Source organism: Mercenaria mercenaria, chromosome 3 (genome assembly GCF_021730395.1).
Source record: "Mercenaria mercenaria strain notata chromosome 3, MADL_Memer_1, whole genome shotgun sequence".
Classification (NCBI taxonomy): domain Eukaryota; kingdom Metazoa; phylum Mollusca; class Bivalvia; order Venerida; family Veneridae; genus Mercenaria; species Mercenaria mercenaria.
The window spans coordinates 98712252-98733572 of record NC_069363.1 but is presented as its reverse complement, the minus strand read 5'-3'; the positions used below and the strand labels follow the sequence as shown (position 1 = coordinate 98733572).

The window sequence follows — 21321 nt, the reverse complement described above, 5'->3', positions numbered from 1 at the left end:
ACTTTCACATTTTTGAAGGTACAGGCTTGAAATTTGGACCACATGCATAGATTTGTGTTCTGAAGTGTAATTTGACCTTGATTTTGGCCTGGTGACCTACATTCACATTTCTCAAGTTACAGCTTTCGAATTTGGACCACATGCACAGTGTTGTGTACGGAAATGAAATTTGACCTTGAGCTAATCATTAAGTCTTGAAATTTGGAACACTCAAAAATGGCACATTGGTGGGCGCCAAGATCACTCTGTGATCTCTTGTTATTTATTTGTTTTGCATTCTTACATTTACTTTTACAAATACCGGTAATTGACATTTTTGATACTGAAATAAAACAAAAGGATCAGATGGAATTTACATGTAGGCAATTTCACAAAAGTTCTTAACTTTTCATGCCACTGACTTGCTATGGGGCAACGTTTTTATTGCAGTAAATGTATGTTGTTGAAGGTCCCTGACCTTAATACATGAGTTGGAGGATTAGTATGTAGAAAGCTTGGTGGCAATTACTAAGCATAGTTTACATAAATTTAAAAGGCATGACAGCTTTGATTTAAAGGTTTTTGGTACAATGCAAGTTAATTGTAGTATTTAAATTAATGATTATAATGGAATGAAATTAAATGACTTACTATTTTAGGGTATACAGCTTCATCGTCAGGCTGCCATTGACAGACTAGAGAACTCGCAACCTGGTCAGGCATTTCTATCACGGCAACGTCAGGCTCATCTACGCGGGCAGCCTCGTATACCAAATTCTCATAGCAACCCATCAAGGTGATTGTCATATACTTGCATATACATGTTTATATAGGATTTCCAAATATTGTGATACATTTTATATGTATTGTATACCTTTTTGATACTCCCTTTTTGATATTACAGTGTTGTTTTTTTATTTTTGTATAACATAGAGAGAGATTTTGTTCTTCAATATGGATGGGGTAATCATGGGATTGCACTTTATTGGACTTACAGAATGTTTTGAATTTAAAGACAAGTTTTGATGAATAAAGATTGCTCTTTCAGACAGATCACAAAAGGGTTTACGAAATTTTATTTTCTGGTAAAACAATTTTTTCAAATAATATCACTTGCCCATCAGCTTAGTGAGAGATCTCGGTTACCTATGCATAGCAAGAGAGTTATGAGCCACTCTTTGGTGAGGAATTAGTCATCCAATCACAACTAGATAAAGGACATAGCATTCAAAATTAATCACATTTCTTGTGGGATATTTATTTGTCATAAGTGAAAACCAAGTTGTACTGGTAGATAATTTAAAACAGAAAAAATACATTGAAGTTGGTGAGTGCTTCTTAAATCCATGATAATACATGTTCCCATGTTCAGTACCATCACTGTCAGTGTAAAGTTCAGTCATAGAACACACAGAGTATGAGGGGATAATTTGAAATATTGTTAATTTCAAACTGAAAAAAAATATAGTTCTGTGAGCAGTATAAAATATGAACATGTCATTCACTTAAAGTTGGAAGGCATTCAAAATATTTAAGTAGGACTGGCAGTATTATTTTAGTTGCAAAATCTGTTTTATTATTTCACCTTTCTTTTTTTATTACAAAATAAATAAAATACATGATTTTACTAAGTCTAGAGGTTATCTTAAGGACATGTAACTAAAGATACACACTTAGTGCAAAAACCAAAAAGTCGAGATGTTTCAGATTAAAATCTTGTCAAAGCAAAGCAGTTTATGTGGTATTTTTGCTAATGAGCAACTTGGAAATTGCTTCATGTGATTAAATCAGTAGTGATTAAATAGCTTAAAAAAGAGGAGAGGGTGCGGGGGTTGCATATAATTTATTTTTGTCATTATGTGAAATTTAATACACACTGATTTTCATTTTTACAGAAGAAACTATATTTAATCTGTGTTGAATATTAATATTTTTTGTGTAAAATTTCCCCTGAAGACATTTATTAAAGGTAAATTTCTAAAGTTTTTAATGTAGTTGCTTCAGACATGCTTATTTACTTTAATACACATATAAATATATGTTACCCATCAGCACAGCTGTACATGCATTTATTTTCATTTACTTGAAGAAACAAATGAGCCATGCCATGAGAAAACCAACATAGTGGCTTTGCAACCAGCATGGATCCAGACCAGCCTGCGCAACTGCGCAGTCTGGTCAGGATCCATGCTGTTCGCTTTCAAAGTCTATTGTAATTAGAGAAACTGTTAGTGAACAGCATGGATCCTGTCCAGACTGCGTGGATGCACAGGCTGGTCTGGATCCATGCTGTTCGCAAAGCCACTAGGTTGGTTTTCTCATGGCGCGGCTCATATTTGCTAATTTGGTGTGCAATAGAGTAAGGACTACTGGTATCTTTGGGCATTTTTATGGGTTAATTATTACAGAGTATATGCCAATAACCAGAGTTAAAATTGATTTAGTGAATATAATTTCTGTTTCATTACAGTGGAATGTTTGATATTTTTGTTCAACAGTTAAGAATTTAGACTCAGTGTTGATGGATTTAGGTCGTGGTTGATACGGTTGCTTGCCCCCAGTTCTCACTATAGTATGCATGTAGTGTAGTATAACCTTTAGCCTGCTGGCAGCAAGTGATTCTGCCTTTACGTCCAGTGCAGACCAAGATCAGGCTGTTCTGGGTCTGCACTGTTCGCTATTCGGTCAGTAAATATTTTGTGAACACGCCTTCAAATAATATATGGTACTGCCCAAATTAAATGATGGACTAGTCCATTTAGAAATTGAGCAGGCTAAAGGATATTATATTCTGTCTTATGTAACTTAAATTTCATACCTCTGCCTTATTCTCTAGCTTGCAGGCAAAAATTGTTCATTTACTTGAAAAGAATAAATAAATCATGCGTAATGGTTATTATTTACTATTTAAAAGTATTTTATTAGTTTAGAATAAATAAACTGTATTTTTTGAAGTTGACAAAAAATTCTGAAGTTTAAATGTTTTGCTTGCAAGCCAGATCTGCTGTGAAATCATTTCATACTAAATTTACTCCTTATAAACAGACCATGTACCGTTTGATAGGTATAGTCCATTTATAGTGCATGCTTTCAATATTCTTTGTTGTACACAAAACAAAAGATCTTACAGTCTCAAAGACAGATAGATGATAAGTAAATGATTTCACAGTTCTATATTTAGCCTATGTAATCAGCTTGCTGTATGTGGTTTTAAAGCATGGTTAACTACGCCTGCTTAGCTAAGCATATTTAAGGGTCTGGGTATTTAAAATTATCTTCAATATATCTCTCTACTGTTTGTTTCAGTAAAAGATAAATTATCCATGCTGTAAAGCCACTATCGGTGTGTGTGACCTTTATTTTCCCAGTGACCTTGACCTGACCCCAACTTCTTGTCAGTCAGCCAGTCAGAATAGCTCAAGTGGTGATGGGTGTTTTGCCTCTCTGTTTGACTGTTTGCTCATGAAGTTACGTGAGGAAGTTCTTTCCAAGGAGGATTTTGAATCTTTAAAAGCAGCAGAAGAGATTAGACCAGCGGTCCTTCATTCTCAACTACTTTCTGGACTACTTGGAGAAAACCAAAAAGAAAATGGGTCTGTAACGTCTGAACAAGACTCGGGAGATTTTGTAGAAGTTCCCGATACTCCTGAAATTGAAAAGAAGTCTTACAGAAGTTTGAAGTTTGATAGATCTCTGGTTCCGCTACTGTCTCACTCACTTAGCAGCTTAGTCACTCCTCTTAAAACTGGCGGTAATGGAAGTATTGATGAAGATAACTTTCAAGATATATTCTGTGAAGGACAACATCCTTCAGTAAATGAAACTGAAATATGCTTGCAGCAGTCTAACCAGTTAGGAAGTCCTGAATCAGATGTATTCTTTGATGAAACTGACAATGCAGTTACTGGAGAGGATGTTCATACTAAAGCAATCCCTGGGAAGTTAGACACTGCAGAAGTGGATAGCGCAGATGCTTGTGACAAAACAGCTTCCAATAAAACTGTCAATGAAGAAGGAAGTGTAGATGTGTCTTGTGTGAGTAACAATGTTTCTGCAGAAAACAGTTTCTTTGAACAGCTTGAAGAATTTAGTGTTGATGAAAATGCTAAGCAAGACATACATGACATAAACAAATTTGAAGATGTTATCCAGAAAATTGAGAAAGCTGTGGAAATTAGTGGTGAACCAGAGGATATCACTGAACTATCAGCATATGATTTGGAAGAGACAGAACATTGGTTAAAGACCCCTAGAACAGTAGTTACACTGCCACCTAGAACAATAGATACACAACAGTATACCCCACTGAGAAACAGAAATGAAAATATTCAAACACATCTACAGTCACCTTTTGTGAAGAAAATTCCAACAGATAGAGTTACAAAAAGAAGAGCTAGGAGAAAAAGGAAGAGAGACACTAAGGACACTGACAAGGAGAATGTTGAATGTAAACTGATGTATGACGGAACTAAAACAGCAGAATACTTTGATTTAAATAGTAGTCCTGAAATACTGTAATGTCACCATTTCTGAAACAGGTTTATTAATTATTAAAGAGATTTCAGGTAATCGTTATCAAGGACACCAAAAATGCCATTTCAAAATTTGGAGAAATTTAGACTGAATTTAGCAAACAGATATTTTCCATATGTAAAGCTATTATAAAACAGTATTACTAATAATTGAAAGCAGATATCAGATATTTTTGATAACAGTTTGATGTTAAGAAATTTACAAACAGAAAGTCTAATAATAGCACCTTGTATACCTAACCATTACCTTAACCTTCTATAACCTATCACACTCACATAGACAACATCGTAAGTCATAACTAGTGAAGTAAAGCAGAAATTACGCCAAACTCCATACCGGCTTTTGTAGCAATACTTTATATAATCTGCTATCAAAATTTCTTCTTTTTTCTTTCAGTGATTTTCTAGATTACTAACATAGAATGGCTTTCTAACACCTGCTGAATACAGCTACACTGTACAGCTACTCTGTACTACATGCATGGAATGGTATTCTAACATCTGCTGAATACCGCTACAGTAGCTACACTGTACTACATGCATGGAATGGTATTCTAACATCTGCTGAATACAGCTACAGTAGCTACACTGTACTACATGCATGGAATGGTATTCTAACACCTACTGAATACAGCTACACTGTACTACATGCATGGAATGGTGTTCTAACACCTACTGAATACAGGTACACTGTACTACATGCATGGAATGGTGTTCTTAACCTGTTTGCACTGAAATAGTAGTTTTATCTGTTCACTGGATGTGGAAGTGGTGTGCTAAATGTGTTTACTAGATGTCCAAGTCATGTATGCTATATGTGTGTATTAGAAACTGAAATTATGTGCTAAATCAGTATGTTAAGTGCTGAAGTAATGTGCTTAACCTTTTTTCCAGTTTTTATTACTAATAGAGCATTTTCACCAAACTAAATACATAGATGCATAGCATTGTTTTCACACGACATTTTAAATATTTATAAGCAAGTTATGGTAGGATAGAGTTGTTGTCATGATATTTGAAAGTATGACAATGAGAGTTAGCCTTACAAGCATCAAATGAGCAGTGCTGTGAGAAAACCAGCATAGTGTGTTTGCGACCAGCATGGATCCAGACCAGCCTGCACATCCACAGAGTCTGGTCAGGATCCATGCTGTTAGCTAACAGTTTCTCTAATTGCAGAAGGCTTTGCAGGCAAACAGCATGGATCCTGACCAGACTGCGCGTATCCATGCTGGTCACAAACACACTTCGTTGTTTTTCTCTTGGCGCAGCTCAAATGTTTAATCAAACATGAGCCATGATCTTGTAAAGTTTCAATCTATTTTGGTCCAATAAAAATAAGACTACATGGAATTAAAGCAATTAAGGTAGGTCTGGATTTCAGACTAGAAGGTTAATTAAGATGTGTCTTAGTACTTAGAGTATTTTTCTACTCTGCTTGAACAGAAAATGCGGTACACCTGCTTAGTTCATTAGGGAAAGCAGATCTATGGATTGAGGAGTCTTGAGTGTATCCTCGGGCGAGGCTTATGTTCTCCATGGCAGTTTGATAAAATTTAAAAGACAATGTGTCTAAAGTGATATGTCCTCTGCCTCTGATTCATGTAGGGAAGTTGGCAGTTACTTGTGGGAAATGGGTTTGTATTGTTTTAGAATCCAGGAACACTGGTTAGGTTAACTGCCTGCTGTTACATGACTGAAATACTGTTGAAAAACTGCTTTTACTTAAAAACAAACAAAACAGAATGTGCTCGAAAGCTTAGATGCTTGTAAATTTAGCAGTTTATTAACCTACTTGCATAAGATGAGAGACTTAAAGAGAATTCCGATAATTTTTTTCCTTTCATAGAATTTTTTTTAATTCATATATATGATAGGAAAATGTGTGCTGAAAACAATGAACAAATAAAAATAATAGGTCACCAGGCTTGTTTTTGTGAAAAATTGCTTTGAACACACCCACTGTTGCTGAAACTGCCAGCGATATTTGAACATTTTCATAATTTTCTGCTTTTTTATAAATACCAACCAAAATATACATCCAGGCAGCACAATACGGTTTTTTTCATATTACAGATTTTATCATATACTTACTTGATATCATAGTCATATTTGTAATACTCTATCCTTACAATATTGGGTACAAATGAAAAAAAAATATTGTTTCATATTTACTTTTGTGAACTTTTTTCAATGAAAAATACCCATAGTGAAGAATATTTTTTTGAATTTTGAAAAAACTCTTTCATAGAATTTTTTCCTTTTTTTCTTGTGTATAGATAATTGTATTGTGAGCATAAAAATGGCTAAAAATGTATGGGTCACCAGCCTAAATTTTATGTTAAGACCGCTAGAATACAACACCTGTTCGGACGGAAATGGCGCGAACCTGCCCAAATTGATTACATGTATGTCTGCTAAAAGTTTTAAAAAAGTTATAAAAATTCTTAATTCTTTCTATAATTGCATACTAAATAATCTGAAAGGTGATATTGTCTTATCAGTATTAAGTCAATTATCTTACATTATATGAACAACACTGTCTTTATACTAAAATGCGATGTGAAAACACGACCACAAAAATAGCAATTTACCTGTAAGGCATAATACTTGTCAATACAACATAAACCAGTATCAACACTTGATTACTGATATAACTTATTAAAAATGTTATTTCATTCAAGATTCCTCATATTTAAGATTGTCTGTAACATGTTTCAACAAATGTTGACTTCAGTTCAGTTTTCCATAGAAAGTGCCGGCTGCGCAGAAAGATGCGCATTAAAAACTATAGGAATTCCCTTTAACCTGCATGAAGTGATTCACAGTCAGACTAACAGTTACATCAATTATTAACCATGCTTGTCTTCTTATATTTCACTTTGAAAGGTGTATATTTATATTTCATAAAAAACCAATTGTTTCCAGCACATCTGGAAAGTCATCATCTTATCTTTGTATTTTATGTTCACTGCCAAAGCATAGAATGTGAGTAAGACTATGTAAAAAGAATGTGTTATATAAGGGGTAAACCTGTGTTGCTATTTGAATTTCATTTTGTATACCAAAGTCCTTTAATATCAGAATGTAACAATGCACATTCTTTTAAAAATATGATATTTCTAATGAAGTTTGTTTATTTTGTTATTTTAATCATTGTGTTCAGATGTGATTTAACAAATCAACATTTTTGTACATTGATGCTGGTTTAACCGGTGTTGCATCGGCTAGTGGTTTTGGCCTTTTCCCTCAAGGGCACTGGTAGTGTTTGTACACCAAGATTAGAGATTCAGTTTTTTTTTAAGCGAATATATGAAATTTTAGATTGAAATGATATGTAAATGAAGTGAGACCTATTTGCAGTTATTACAGGGCTGACATGTAATTGAAAATGTTAAGTAACTTCTAGGCTGTGTTTAATGGATGATAAGTAGTCATGTTGTTCAAATTTTGATAAAGAATTCAAAATGTTATATTTTTTGAAAGTTGAGTGTCAGAAAGGCTTGATTGGAGATGGTTCAGGTATTTGTTATATCATGTTTTACTGTTAATCATGTTTGTAAATATTTCACATGTAACTGTATGAGAACTACAAGATGTTCTGTGTCAAGTTGGAGCTATATTTTATTTCCTCCTAAGATAGTAGGGCCATACAGATTTGCCTGTAAGAATCCACCTGTACATTCAGAAAAATTTGCATGCTGACTTTTCAAAGAGTATTTGGTGGACTTTGTTCACACTTTAATAAATAATATGTAGTTTAACATGAAAAGAGAAGAATCTTTCAAGGTCCTCAAGACCAAACATTACAGTCTTTGGCTATTTTATAGGCAGACCTATTGTTTAAAGGGCACCAAAAATCAAGCTGACAATCTCTAGTTTTACTGTAACATTTGACCCAGAGATTGAAATGTGCCATGCGTTCTCTTCTCATGTTTATTTATGATCCTTCTATTGTTTACACTCTTCCTGGGTTTGTTTGTCTGTTTGAATAATTACAATTGTGTTGCATGCTCTTGGCCCAGACAGAAAGGTTCTGCATAAAGACAAATCAAAATCAGTACCCTGTCATTTCATTATTAATTGTGCAATGTTCTGATTAGCTATTTCAGGAGTTCATATTTCAGTGTGTAGACATATCTGATCAGCAGTAATATAGAAACCATTTCACAAGATAACACTTGTACGTTTTACAATATAACATGCTCTAGAGTACTTTTGTAGTTGATCAATTATTTTTCTAACAGGTACCAGTAGACATAAAGTAATCATGTCTCCCACCACACAGTGGTGTGGGAGACATGTTGATTTACTCCAGTCTGTCTGTGTGTCTGTCACAAAGCTTGTCCGCACTCTAAGTCGAACATTTCTCATCCGATTTTAACCAAACTTAAACAAAATGTGTTTGACCATAAGACCTCAACCAAGTTCGATAACTAGCTAAATCGGCCAAGACACTTCGGAATTATGGCCCTTGACAATAATTTATGAATCACCTAGATGCATAAATATGCTGAAGACTTCATTCTCAAACATGCACCAAAAACCATTCATCTTGTCCGCACTCTAAGTCGAACATTTCTCATCCGATTTTCACCAAACTTGAACAAAATTTGTTTGACCATAAGACCTCAGCCAAGTTCGATAACTAGCTAAATCGGCTAAAACACTTCGGAATTATGGCCCTTGACAATAATTTATGAATCACCTAGATGCATAAAAATGCTGGTCTTCATTCTCAAACATGCACCAAAACCCATTCATCTTGTCTGCACTCTAAGTCAAACATTTCGTATCCGATCTTCACCAAACTCAAACAAAATGTGTTTGCAAATAAGACCTTGGCCAAGTTCAATAACTTGCCAAATCGGTTGAGACACTTATTATGGCCCTTGGCAATAACTAATGAATCACCTATACTCATAAAAATGCTGAAGTCTTCATTCTCAAACATACACCAAAAACCATTCATCTTGTCCACACTCCAAGTCAAACATTTTTTATCCGATCTTCACCAAACTTAAAATGTGTATGACCATAATTCCTCTCCCAGGTTCGATAACTAGCAAAATTGGTATAGGCACTTCAGAATTATGGCCCTTGAATTACTGAAAATCAGGCATTTTACGCTTCAAAGGTATATTTGTTGTGACTAAACAGTATAAAAACACTGACTTAGTGTTTAGATGATTAGGCAGTTGTGGGAGACATGCGCTTTTCTCAAAAGTAGCTCTAGTTATAAGTCTGTCTCCCCATACTGTTGGTTGTATGCCTGGGTGTCAGTTTGTTGGTCCATCACAGGAAGTATATTGGCTCTGTGTCTTTTCTCCTTGAAAAGATTTTGTCCTGAATAGTTCTCCAGTATATGGTGTTTTAAGATTTAGTTAGAATAAATGTTATCTGTAGTGCAACACATTTAGAGCACAATTTTTGCAAGGACATTTAAAAGTCAAGGACATACATTGAAAATTAGTGGTGAGAAAGGTAATACTCCGTACACTCCATATCTTTTTAACTCTTAAAAAGCAAAGAAAAGATAATTATTATCCTAAGAAAAGTTAGCCATGAACGAGATAATGCATGCATTTAGATTTCATTAAGGAAGTTATGTGACAGCTTTTATAATTCAACTATTTTTGTTCTGATTTTTTACATAGATAGACAGAACATGCAAACATGGTTATGTTTTGTGAAGATTTTGTCACTTTACACTGATTGATATAAACACTCTCTTGTGAAAGGACATTTATTATTATGTATAACTCTAGATTATGTTCTCCTGCATAGAATGCAGGAGAACTTAATGATGCATAGAAATTAATGCATAGAAATTAATGATTTGAAGAAAACAAAATCATGTTAAAATGATACAATAGAAAAGTATGCCTTTTTTTTTTTTTTTTGATTGTCTGATACACTTGCATCAATATTTTATGACAGATTTTTATATGGATATCAAACATTCATTTTTCAGTAGACATTTGTAGTTTTTTTGAGCCACGCCATGAGAAAACCAACATAATGGCTTTGCGACCAGTATGGATCCAGACCAGCCTGGTCAGGATCCATGCTGTTCACTTTCAAAGCCTTTTGCAAATAGAGAAACCATTAGCGAACAGCGTGGATCCTGACCAGACTGCGCAGATGCGAAGGCTGGTCTGGATCCATGCTGCTCGCAAAGCCACTATGTTGGTTTTTTTTTATGGTGTGGCTCATTTACCATTATTGTTTGAAATTACTGTTTAAAATACTTGCCATTACTGGTCAAATGAAATGTGTGTTATTTATTATTTCAAATTTTATTATGATAGAAATTTATGATGTGTAAGAGAAAGTTTATATTGATATTGAACCACATTTTGATGACATTTGTATAATAAAAGAAATATAAAACTCTGAATATTGTTTTGATTATATTTGTTTGTTCATTTGTTTGTAAAGACTACCAGTAATAGTTTTTAGCTCGACTATTCGAAGAATAAGTAGAGCTATCCTACTCACCACGGCGTCGGCATCACACCTTGTTAAGTTTTTCATACCAGTCCACATTTTGACAAAGTCTTTTGAGATAAAGCTTTGAAACTTTCAACACCTGTTTACCATCACCATGTCCAGTTATAGGCAAGAGTACATAACTTCATCAAGGATTTTGGCTGAATTATGGCCCCTTTTGACTTAGAAATCTTGGTCAAGTTTTTCGTACCAGTTCATATTTTGTGTAAAGTGTTTGACATATGGCTTTGAAACTTTTATCACTTGTTCAGTATAATAGTCTCTATCTGTAGGAAAGAGTACATAACTCTGTCATATATTTTGGCTGAATTATTGCTATTTTTGGACTTGGAAATTGGTTCTGATTTCGTACAAGTCCACGTTTTGTCAAAACTATTTGACATATGGCTTTTAGACTTTGAACACTTGTTTATCATCATGATTTCCATCTGTAGGCAAGAGTATATAACCCTGACAACTAATTTGGCTGAATAATGGCCCTTTTTGGACTTTGAAATTGGTTCACACATTGCCATTTAGTGCAAGACTTATCGAAATCCACAAATACATATTTAACAAGGTTAAAAATCATCAAAATTTATATGTTTTTGTGTCTAGACTAGCTCCATGATGGATATTTTTTTTACATTTAATGTATCGAGAAGCAAATATCCAGAATAGACTGACATTTGACTCCTTTATCATGACAATGAAAGAAATTGAAAATACAAATTTTTGATGATATATTTTTCGTCTTATTATGGGTCCTCCTTTTGTGGTGTAAATGTATATTTTACTAGGCTATGCAGGAAAGTTGATCTATTGAATTGCAACAAGATTTGATACAATTGAAAGATATGTTTTCACCATATACAAGTTTGTTTTTTTCTCTCAAAAATCAAAGTCCAAGCTAAGTTCAAGGTAATTTGATATTGTTGACTACATGATTATATAGGTAATTGATCGTCTGCAAAATTAAATTATTCACAATCCATTATGCAGCCTAAAATTATAATTTAAAGTTTATCCTTTGCATTTTTCTGAGTCCAATCCTATATAATAATACAGTTATACTTGCTTTTCCGTCTAGATCTTATTCCTATATAAACATTGCTGTTTTGTGCCCCTTCATGTACGAGTATGAATAATCATTTTAAACATAAGCCTGCATACTTATTTGAGTAGCCTTTAGTACCATTCACTTTACATGTCACCAAAAATGCTTATTATTACTTACTAAAAGCATATTGACAGATGACAGCAAATTCCTTTGTATTTAAAGCCATATTAACCAATAGTTTTTGAGAACAAAGACCCCATTTAGTAAAAAATGTTAAAAAGGAAAACATAACCCGATACGTTCTTTTAATTCATTGATTGTAAACAATAAACAAGTCTGTATAGATTTCCATTTACTATGGATCAATGAATTATTTCATTTGTCACGATAAGGTTGACATAAAATCATTGTGATTCGATAAGTCCCTTGTTAAGAAGGATTTATGATCGTTTTCAGTGTGTAACCTGATATAATAATAGCAGTTGTACAACTAAAATGTATAAATACTGTAATAATTCGATTTTCTGACAGAAATTTGATATTAGTATACAGTCAAACCGATGATTAATACCACCTTTGTGGAGCAGCTTGTCGTCATGAACATTGGCCTGTCCCTGTGGCAGCTTCTTACAACAGGTGTGACTGTACAGAGAAACCGGGTATCTCGAGGATTGACACGTTATATTTCAAAATCATACCACAAAACCTACCGATCGTATCTTCATGTGTTCGCCTTTACTGAATGAGACTCGATCAGAAGCGTACATTTCGTGAGAACAAAGATTTGCTATGCACTTGCCAAGAACATTCGCTTCATGCTGTTGAGCTGTTGTGCTAGTACTGATGCTTTTTTCATTAAACTTAATTGATTAAGGGGCCTCCGTGGCCGAGTGGTTAAGGTCGCTGACTTGAAATCACTTGACCCTCATCGATGTTGGTTCAAGCCTCACACGGGACGTTGAATTCTTCAGGTGAGGAAGTCGTCCAGCTGGCTTACGGAAGGTCGGTGGTTTTACCCAGGTACCCGCTCATGATGAAATAATGCACGGAGGAGCACATGGGGTCTTCCTACACCATCAAAACTGGAAAGTAGCCATATGACCTATAATTGTGTTAGTGTGACATTAAACCCAACAAAACGAAAACTATTGTTTACCACCCCCCCCCCCCACCCAACACACACACACATTGACCCAGTAGTTTTCCTTTTGACTTGGTCTAAAAATGTAGAACAATGAAGGGCGATGTAGCACGTGCAGTTTCGTCGGGATCACTTTGTTAACTTCATAATTGCTGCCCTTAATTCATTTTACAATCTATAAATTCCCCGCATATTAAAGTAATCAATTGATGGATAAAAACGAATTTTAACAAATATAGATCCATTTAGAGCGGTTTTGCGTGCACATCTTTCTTTATGATCTCTTCAGTATTTGCAGAGTTATTGCCCTTTAACTGTTGTAAAATTCATAAGTTTCTGCAAAACAAGGTAACTCATTGACGGATCTTCATGAAACTTAATACATGTTTATACATATCTTTGGTGTATCGGGAAATCTTTCGTTATATAGTCTCGTCATTCACAAAACAACCTATTCGGTGGGGTTTATAAATTCACTGACATTGCTTTCTTTTTTGTCTTCCCGAGCGAATACATTTTCCACATCATAGATTACTCTATTTTAATGTTGGTCTATCATTTAGTTGTACCGGTGTATAGCTTTAAATGAATTTTATGGATTTTTGCCATCCCATTTGTCTTCGCTTCTGATTCCATGTAGGGATACGCTTTTATGACCACAGGAGGCTTTTTTACCGTCACGCTTATCTTAGGCAAGCCGCCAATTTTCTTTGAGTAGATCTGTTTCACAAACTGTCATTTTCACAGTAGGATGGACTCGATCTTCAATCTATTCTACATCTTCATCTAAGTAGCGGATAGATTACAACGCCAGCTCAGTTTGTTTTACCCGAAAGCAATTTATTGACAATATCGAAACGTATTCTAGATTTTACTGTTAATTTTCGTTTTAACAGTAATAAACGCTATGTAAATTTTGACCGTAAAATGTAAATTGTAGTCGGAGATATCTTTAATGTTGTGAACACTTCGTAGGTATAAAATGTAGGGAGATGTCTACTTGATATCCTAGAGCCAGTCAACCTTGGTACGCACCTTGTTATCTTGCACAATGGAATTTCACAGACGTTGCATTTGAAGGAACTTTGAAATATTATTAATTGTTTTAAAGCCATTTAATGAAATTTGTTTGGAATTTAATCCATTAGGTAAAAATATACAAAATTGTTCTACATGGTTTAGAGGCATTCTGATTCAGATTTTAACGACGCCGCTGAAACCTTACAAGTGGTTCTCAAAGGACATGGATTAGGATAGATTAGGAGAAAAACTATTTTTTTCTAAAATTTAAAAACATGTTATGGTCGGAAAAGATTCGGAAACTCCTTGAATTTTCGTACTTATTAAACATCTGAAATTTAATTCTACGATTTGTAATATCAAGCTTAAAATCAATTTTCTTACGACTTTTTGGAAGAAAATCTAATAAAGACTTATTTATTAAGGTGTGTTGTACAGGATAAATATTTTCAACATGGATATAAAAGGTAGGCGATTTTTGATCCATTACACAACGGTTATAGAATGATTAATAACTCTTAACGCATTTATTTGTACTGTGCACCAAACCGCATTAAAAACATTGAATTTCGGTATCATACAATAGAATTAAACATGGATAAAGAGATTGAGGAAAGTATTCAAATCTTTGAATACAAGAAAGAATTTCGTGAAGTTAAATTGAAAACAAGACAGTCATTTAGAGAGGACCAAGCAGCGTTGGAAAGAAGGCTGTCAAAATCAAAGTTAGAAAACGGAATGTCAAATGGAATTAAAAACGGACATGCTGATAACGGACATGCAGAAAAATGTGTAGTTGATAAAACGGAAAAAGGTGTGTTATCAAAACTTGAAAGTATAGTATTGGATATAAATGTTGAAAAGGAGGCAGAGGGGAAAAATTCGACCGATGAAGTTATAGTTTTAGACACAGAAGAAAACCGGTCGCGGAAAAATTCTATAGATAATAACGTAGTTCTTGGTGAAAGCAGGGGATATATTCAGAAAACTACCGGTCACGAATCTGCGAGAGAATCAGGAGATGTAAAAACTCAAACACTGCCAGTACCTCTCCCAAATGGCCATATTGTTCAGCATGGGGACCAAAGAATAAATGGTTCTAGTCTGGGCAATGGATTATTACCAAATGGGCATACTGTTCTAAATAGCGATCAAGCTTCCAGTCCGTCAACCTTGCTCATACGACCAAAAGTGAACGGCCAAGTCAGGACCGCAGTGACCCCAGAACCCAGGCTCAAATCTTTGAAAGGTATTTACCAGAAGAACCCAAAACTCACGGCCGCATCGACAGAACATTTAGACAATGTCTCGTTAAAGGGTTTCAAAGCATCAGGGTGAGTATGACTTTATTTAGTTCACGGTAGAACCTTGAACTTGTTCACGATACCACTAAACCCATATACTTTAACAAATAGATTCAATAGTTATCACAAGAGTCTTAGAGTTTAGCATTCACAAATTAAATCTTGTTGTCAGAAACTGCCATGCGAAAGCTCCAAGTGTTAGATTTAACAGTTTTAAAACTTTAACGTAATCTTGCTTTCAAAATCTCGTCAAATAAATGAAAAAGAATAAAAAGGTAAGAACAAAATATCTTTTAACAAGGTTTGATGTGAACAAGAAGTTTGTATTCCCTAATAACGTATAGGTAGTTGGGTAGAGGGTGCTCAAGACTCCACTCTCGAGACCGGATGTTCAAACCTAAGCTGAATGTTCTTCCCCTAACGATTTGACAGAAGGCAGGCTGTATGCCGTATTTCATCCATTATCCCCGATCTTGCAGGAATGTTGTCAGTTAGTACCGGTGAACAAGTAAATACTGGAAACATGCATCACATTTCAGTTTAACTGGTCGCCGTACTGAAATAAGTAATGTTTAAACTGCATGAAACTCGCATCAAACAATAACAAGAGCTCCAGCTGTGTCGACTACAGTATATTGTTGCCTCATGTGTTCCATCCAGAGTTGCAGCACTGAAGCTGCGGCATGGTGGATACGGTATCCTCTGCTTTGACAAGGTTCAAATCACGCCTTAATCACGCCTTAACCATACATACGGCACGAGATCGATTCAGAACAAAGTCTTAATGATGACATTGCATTTATATCTGCCCCACCCACTCCCTCTCAATAATACAATAACGTATGAAAAATCGTCGTGATTTAACACAATATTTACAATGTATTATATGACAGACAGTAAATAATATAAACATGGTTCTAATTAATATTAGGTCAGCTGTAAATAAGTGGTGGACGGATAGCTCAGTGGTTTGCACACTGGCCTTCCAGTCCTGAGGTCGGGGGCTCGATCCCCGGCAGCTACTCGGGAATTTTCAGAAACGCTTTTCCGTGTTTCCCACCCAGCTAGAGGTGTACTGGTCAAGAACCCAGGCAATCCTTGCGTGTATCAGTGCTATACACTGGGCACGTTAAAGAACCAGGCTGTCTATTCGCAACGAGCTAGGCTAAGTTAGCCGGACAAGCCTGTATCTGATTTCTGATCTCTCTGTGGGGGCTTTGTCTCACTCTGTCCCTCTGGTCAGATCGCTCTGTGTCTGTACTAGTAGAGGATGATTTCGCGCCCTGTGTGGCTGCAGTTGCTGTAAAGCGCCTTTGAACGTGTTTATCATGAAAAGGGCGCTATATAAATCTGGTATAATAATAAATAATTACTTTCAAACTTCTTTATATAAGAAAGTTGTTCAAAAAGTACACATTGGTGATGAAGTTTTCTTTAAGTCTTATAACTGTTTGCATATACACCTTATATTCAATACTTTAAATGTATATATGATATGTTAATAATAGCATTGTAATGACATTCAAAAAAGCTATGAAATTAAATGTTACTTAAACACTCATCTCGTTAAATAACTGTCATCCTAAATAAAATCAGTCAGATATTATGCCCCAAGGAACAGTTTTCATCATAAATGCATCAATTGTTTTAAATGTAACATAAACAACCTGTTGAATTTCGATACATAATATTAAGTAGGCCTACGTGTAATTTTAAATTTTTGCAATTCACAAGCAGGGCCTACCTACATTCATATTATGTCTAAGTACCTGATAAGCCGCTTAGCCTTGTTACAGAAAGAGGATTTCGTCTAGTCATTACGAAAAAATCAATATCTTAAAAACTTTTGAAGAATGGGCGTACTTAGACATGCCTCTCTCGTTACGACAGTCTGGTTTTTAAACTGCTAAACATTCTTTAAAGTATTAAAGTTTTTGCCTTTCTAAATAATCATGGGAACTTCACAGTCAGACATGTTGAGATGGGCCATGTTCAGTTTGATTCGATATCTACGATTTTCATGGAATCTCAGTTTTTCTCTCGATCTTTACTGCAGAATTACAACCGAATTCAAGATCTTTCTCCCCTTTTCATGTATAATTCTGTACCGCCTTTTATCAACAAGCATTACACATAAAAGCCTTCAGAAAATGTCTAGAAACTTTCTGCAACCTCTGAACTTATATAAAGCATAAACAATATAGTATTATACTGATATATACTTATTGCAAAATGGAAAATTAACATGTTAATTTGTTATTCGTATTTGCCAGTAATACCTCTTATTTTTTACCTTGTTAAGTAAATTATGTTAACAATCGGCAGATCTTATCTAAGATAGAGTAACTGATACACTACCTTAACAATCTCTAGTCCACTGGTTTGCACTTCTCATGTTCCTAAAAATACACAATGTTCTATTCTTTACCGATTTCATTGTTTTGTATAGTTATTGTATTTGTGTACAATACTTTTGTTGTAAGTTTTTGTTCAAAGAAAATTGTTAAAATACTTCATATTTGTTATATCTATACACAAAATATCATGTTAACAATGCAATTTATTAACTCAAATACAGTTGCCATAAAAAGCCTTATAATATTGTACAGAGCGATAGATGCTGTACTGACAGTTTGAGGGGAAACACTTCTAAAGGACTTTTGGGCGTTTCAGTTTGAAATAAAACAAATCGTATAAAGTCATGATTGCTAAGTATCTATGAATGTGCTTTATTTGTATCAGATATTACAAGGAAATAAGAAAAAAAAAAAACAACAACAACAAATAACCTTATACATCACATGGAAGGGGTCCACGACACCTCACGTTTAGGGAGATTGGGGAAGAGACCCAGAGACATCATTTGTAAAATTTTGAAAACCGAATTAAGGACGCCTGAACGAATTTCTTCAAACTGTTCAGAAGAAAAAGAAACTGAAAGCCAAATAACTACTTAGCACTTCTTGGTCACCTCCATTTATTTTTAGGTAACAAGAACCACCATATCCCTAACTCCAGTGAAATTTGGTTGAATTCAGGAGAAATATTTCTCGAGAAGCAGAAGCTTAAGGTAGAAGTCGGCAGTTTCCGTTCGTTTCCGTTTTCTCCGTAGGAACTTCGGCATTCTTCGGTTATTATGTAAACTAATTTTCTGTTATGGCCGAAGGATTCCGGAATCGCATACGGGGGATACGTAATTGTCGATACAGGTTCATTACCTTAAAGAAAAAAACACGGTTCTGTTTTATTGCCGTTGCGGGTTTCAGCGTTAGCATCTTGTATTTTGTTTAAAATAGAATCCCTTATATCTGAGGTTACGCGCAGCAGAGTGGTTGAATTCCCGACGAGAAGCAAATTATGTGTCTATGGTATCACGGCTGTCATTTGCAAAATTGTGTAATAGTCTATAGTGGAGAATGGCTTAGCAATGGCTTATGGAATGGGTAGGGCGTAACCAGATCTATTATTTATACAGTTTTAAATCTCTAGCTCTAAACGCCAAGTCTTATTGAACTTGGTCATAAACATGAACTTCAATTTCAACCTTTAGCATGCTGGACACGATTGATTGTGCCTTGGCGACCAGTGCAGATCATCATCAGCCTACACATCCGTGCAGTCTAATCAAGATCTGCACTGTTCGCCATTCAGTTAGTATCTTTTTTGGTATGCACCCCTTTTAACAGTTAATGGTACTGTCCAAATTCGCCAAAAATTATGTTGAGAGGGTATGTTGAGCAGTAAAATTTGTGTTGTGGTAAATAAACATGTGGCATATTTATTATTAGTATCCTAACTAAAAACTGACATGGTCCTTTTCAATGTTTTGTAAAACATATTGTACAGATTATGTTTAGAATGTAAGACATTTAATGGTCAGTATTATACGCACATGTGTAATAAATGTTTATGATTTACGTAGTTTTTTTTACGATTAAGGGGAGACAACAGCTACGTTTCGCAGTTTAGTAGCCGAGGATTTGGAAGTTAACAAAGTTAGCTTTTTGTAACAATCTACTTGTGTTACGTATAACAGAAAGAAAAAAGTTTCAAGTGCATGTACTAGTATATAATCGACCAGTTGCGCAGAAAAGGACTTTCATTTAGATAGGTATCTTTGGGTTTATACTGCAATAGCTGGTTCTGGACTTGTCAATACATTTACAATAGCTTACACAGAAAGCACGGTAAAACAAAACCTCCATAGGATTCGAAAGCTTCGGTCTTTTCCGTTGTTTTCTTAAACAGAAATCCTATCGTAATACCGATCCGTCGACACGAGCCGGAATAATGTTATTAGAATAGATAAACAGGCTCGCTCGCTTAGCTCAGTAAAGAGAGCGCAGATCTATGGATCGCGGGGTCGCGAGTTCGATCCCCGGGCGGGTCAAATGTTCTCCGTGATGATTTGATAAAAGATATTGTGTCTGAAATCATCCGTCCTCCACCTCTGATTTATGTGGCGAAGTTAGCAGTTACTTGTGGAGAACAGGTTTGTACCGGAACAGAATCCAGGGACACTGGATAGGTTAACTGCCCGTCGTTATATAACTGAAATACCGGTACTGTTGAAAAAAAAAGGCGTTAGTTTAAACTCAAAACAAACAAACAAACTAGATAAGCAGACCGCCGCAGAACCTGCTTTTAAGCTTAAACAGCCATGAGTGATCGTATTTTAACGGCGTACGGATGTTTTGGTTGATATTGTCATACATATCAACAGAACATATTTTTCCCGTATTATACCACGGTATAAAGTTTCATTTCTGACTAAATTGTACTTGGTAACAGTCTGTTGTTTATTTGTGTGCAAATCCAACTGTCCAATACCAAGAAAACATGGCCCTAGACGCAGTTAGTTAAAATATCACGGCGGGATTTCAATTTTTTAAATGCACTGACGTAAGAATCATTAAAACATGGTGTGTATGTATATCGGATCCCTCTCTATGGTAAATGGGAAAACGGATCTCTCTCTCTGTCCGCGCACAGGACCTTCGATGTGGTAAACAATGAACTCTAGCGTCGCCGCTTTGCCAGGGAGCTCGGAAAATCTAAATTTTCGTCCTGAACACCGGTTTGTGCATGAAAATATATGAAGCACGGGAAGATGGAATGTAGACGGAGAGTACTGGCTCGGATGAACATCTTGCGATGTTTATGAAATTTAGATACGGCTTTTCTTGAATATAGCAAACATCTAGTACCTTAGATGTAAAGCCGGTTATCCCATCATATTTGTAAACAAACTTTATGTGGTTATTTTCATCATGTTTCCTTAAAACCGCACTACTTTCGATTTCGTTAATGCACGGGATCCCTCTCAGTCGACGCAATTTGCCTCACGACTCTCTGCACCAGTTTTCTCATTTACCAAAGAGAGGTATCCGATAAGTGTCATGTATTTAAAACTCAACAGACTGATTTAGTATATGAAACTATTTTGCAAGCGTACAACTGCGCTAAACATTACCATGTGACACACTGAAGTATTTCAAAAATCCTCATAGAAACTTCAAAGGCTACACACATACATAAGACAAGAGGCTTATATAAATACTCCATATAAATTATACCTTCAGTATCTAAAATAAACTGAGCTGGGGATGAAACTTAACCATTCGGCCAGTTCTAAGATCGTGTCCAGAAACAACCAGTCCGATGTTCTAGCTTATAGAGACTGGTTTCCGAACCCCGGACATAACATACTGTTCATTAAAAGGTGAACTATATGTTTGTATTTAATTCAAACTAAAATATTTGAATTATTTACTTGATAATACCAGTAATTAA

At 35.1% G+C, this 21321-nt stretch overlaps 1 protein-coding gene across 3 annotated transcripts in view; it reads left to right on the top strand.

Moving 5' to 3' along the window:
• LOC123523897 (protein Hook homolog 3-like) overlaps positions 1-6329 on the top strand; it is a 56344-nt gene extending 50015 nt beyond the window's left edge. For 2 of the 3 annotated variants that reach the window (XM_053539440.1, XM_053539438.1), the window contains 2 exons: positions 639-775; positions 4909-6329. In XM_053539440.1, the coding sequence (XP_053395415.1) occupies positions 639-775; positions 4909-4927 (156 nt within the window). In that variant the 3' untranslated portion in view covers positions 4928-6329. Of the gene's footprint in view, positions 1-638; positions 776-3285; positions 3419-4908 lie in introns of those variants that run through there. The other variant, XM_053539439.1, reaches the window with a different exon arrangement.
• The last annotated feature ends 14992 nt before the right edge of the window (positions 6330-21321 follow it).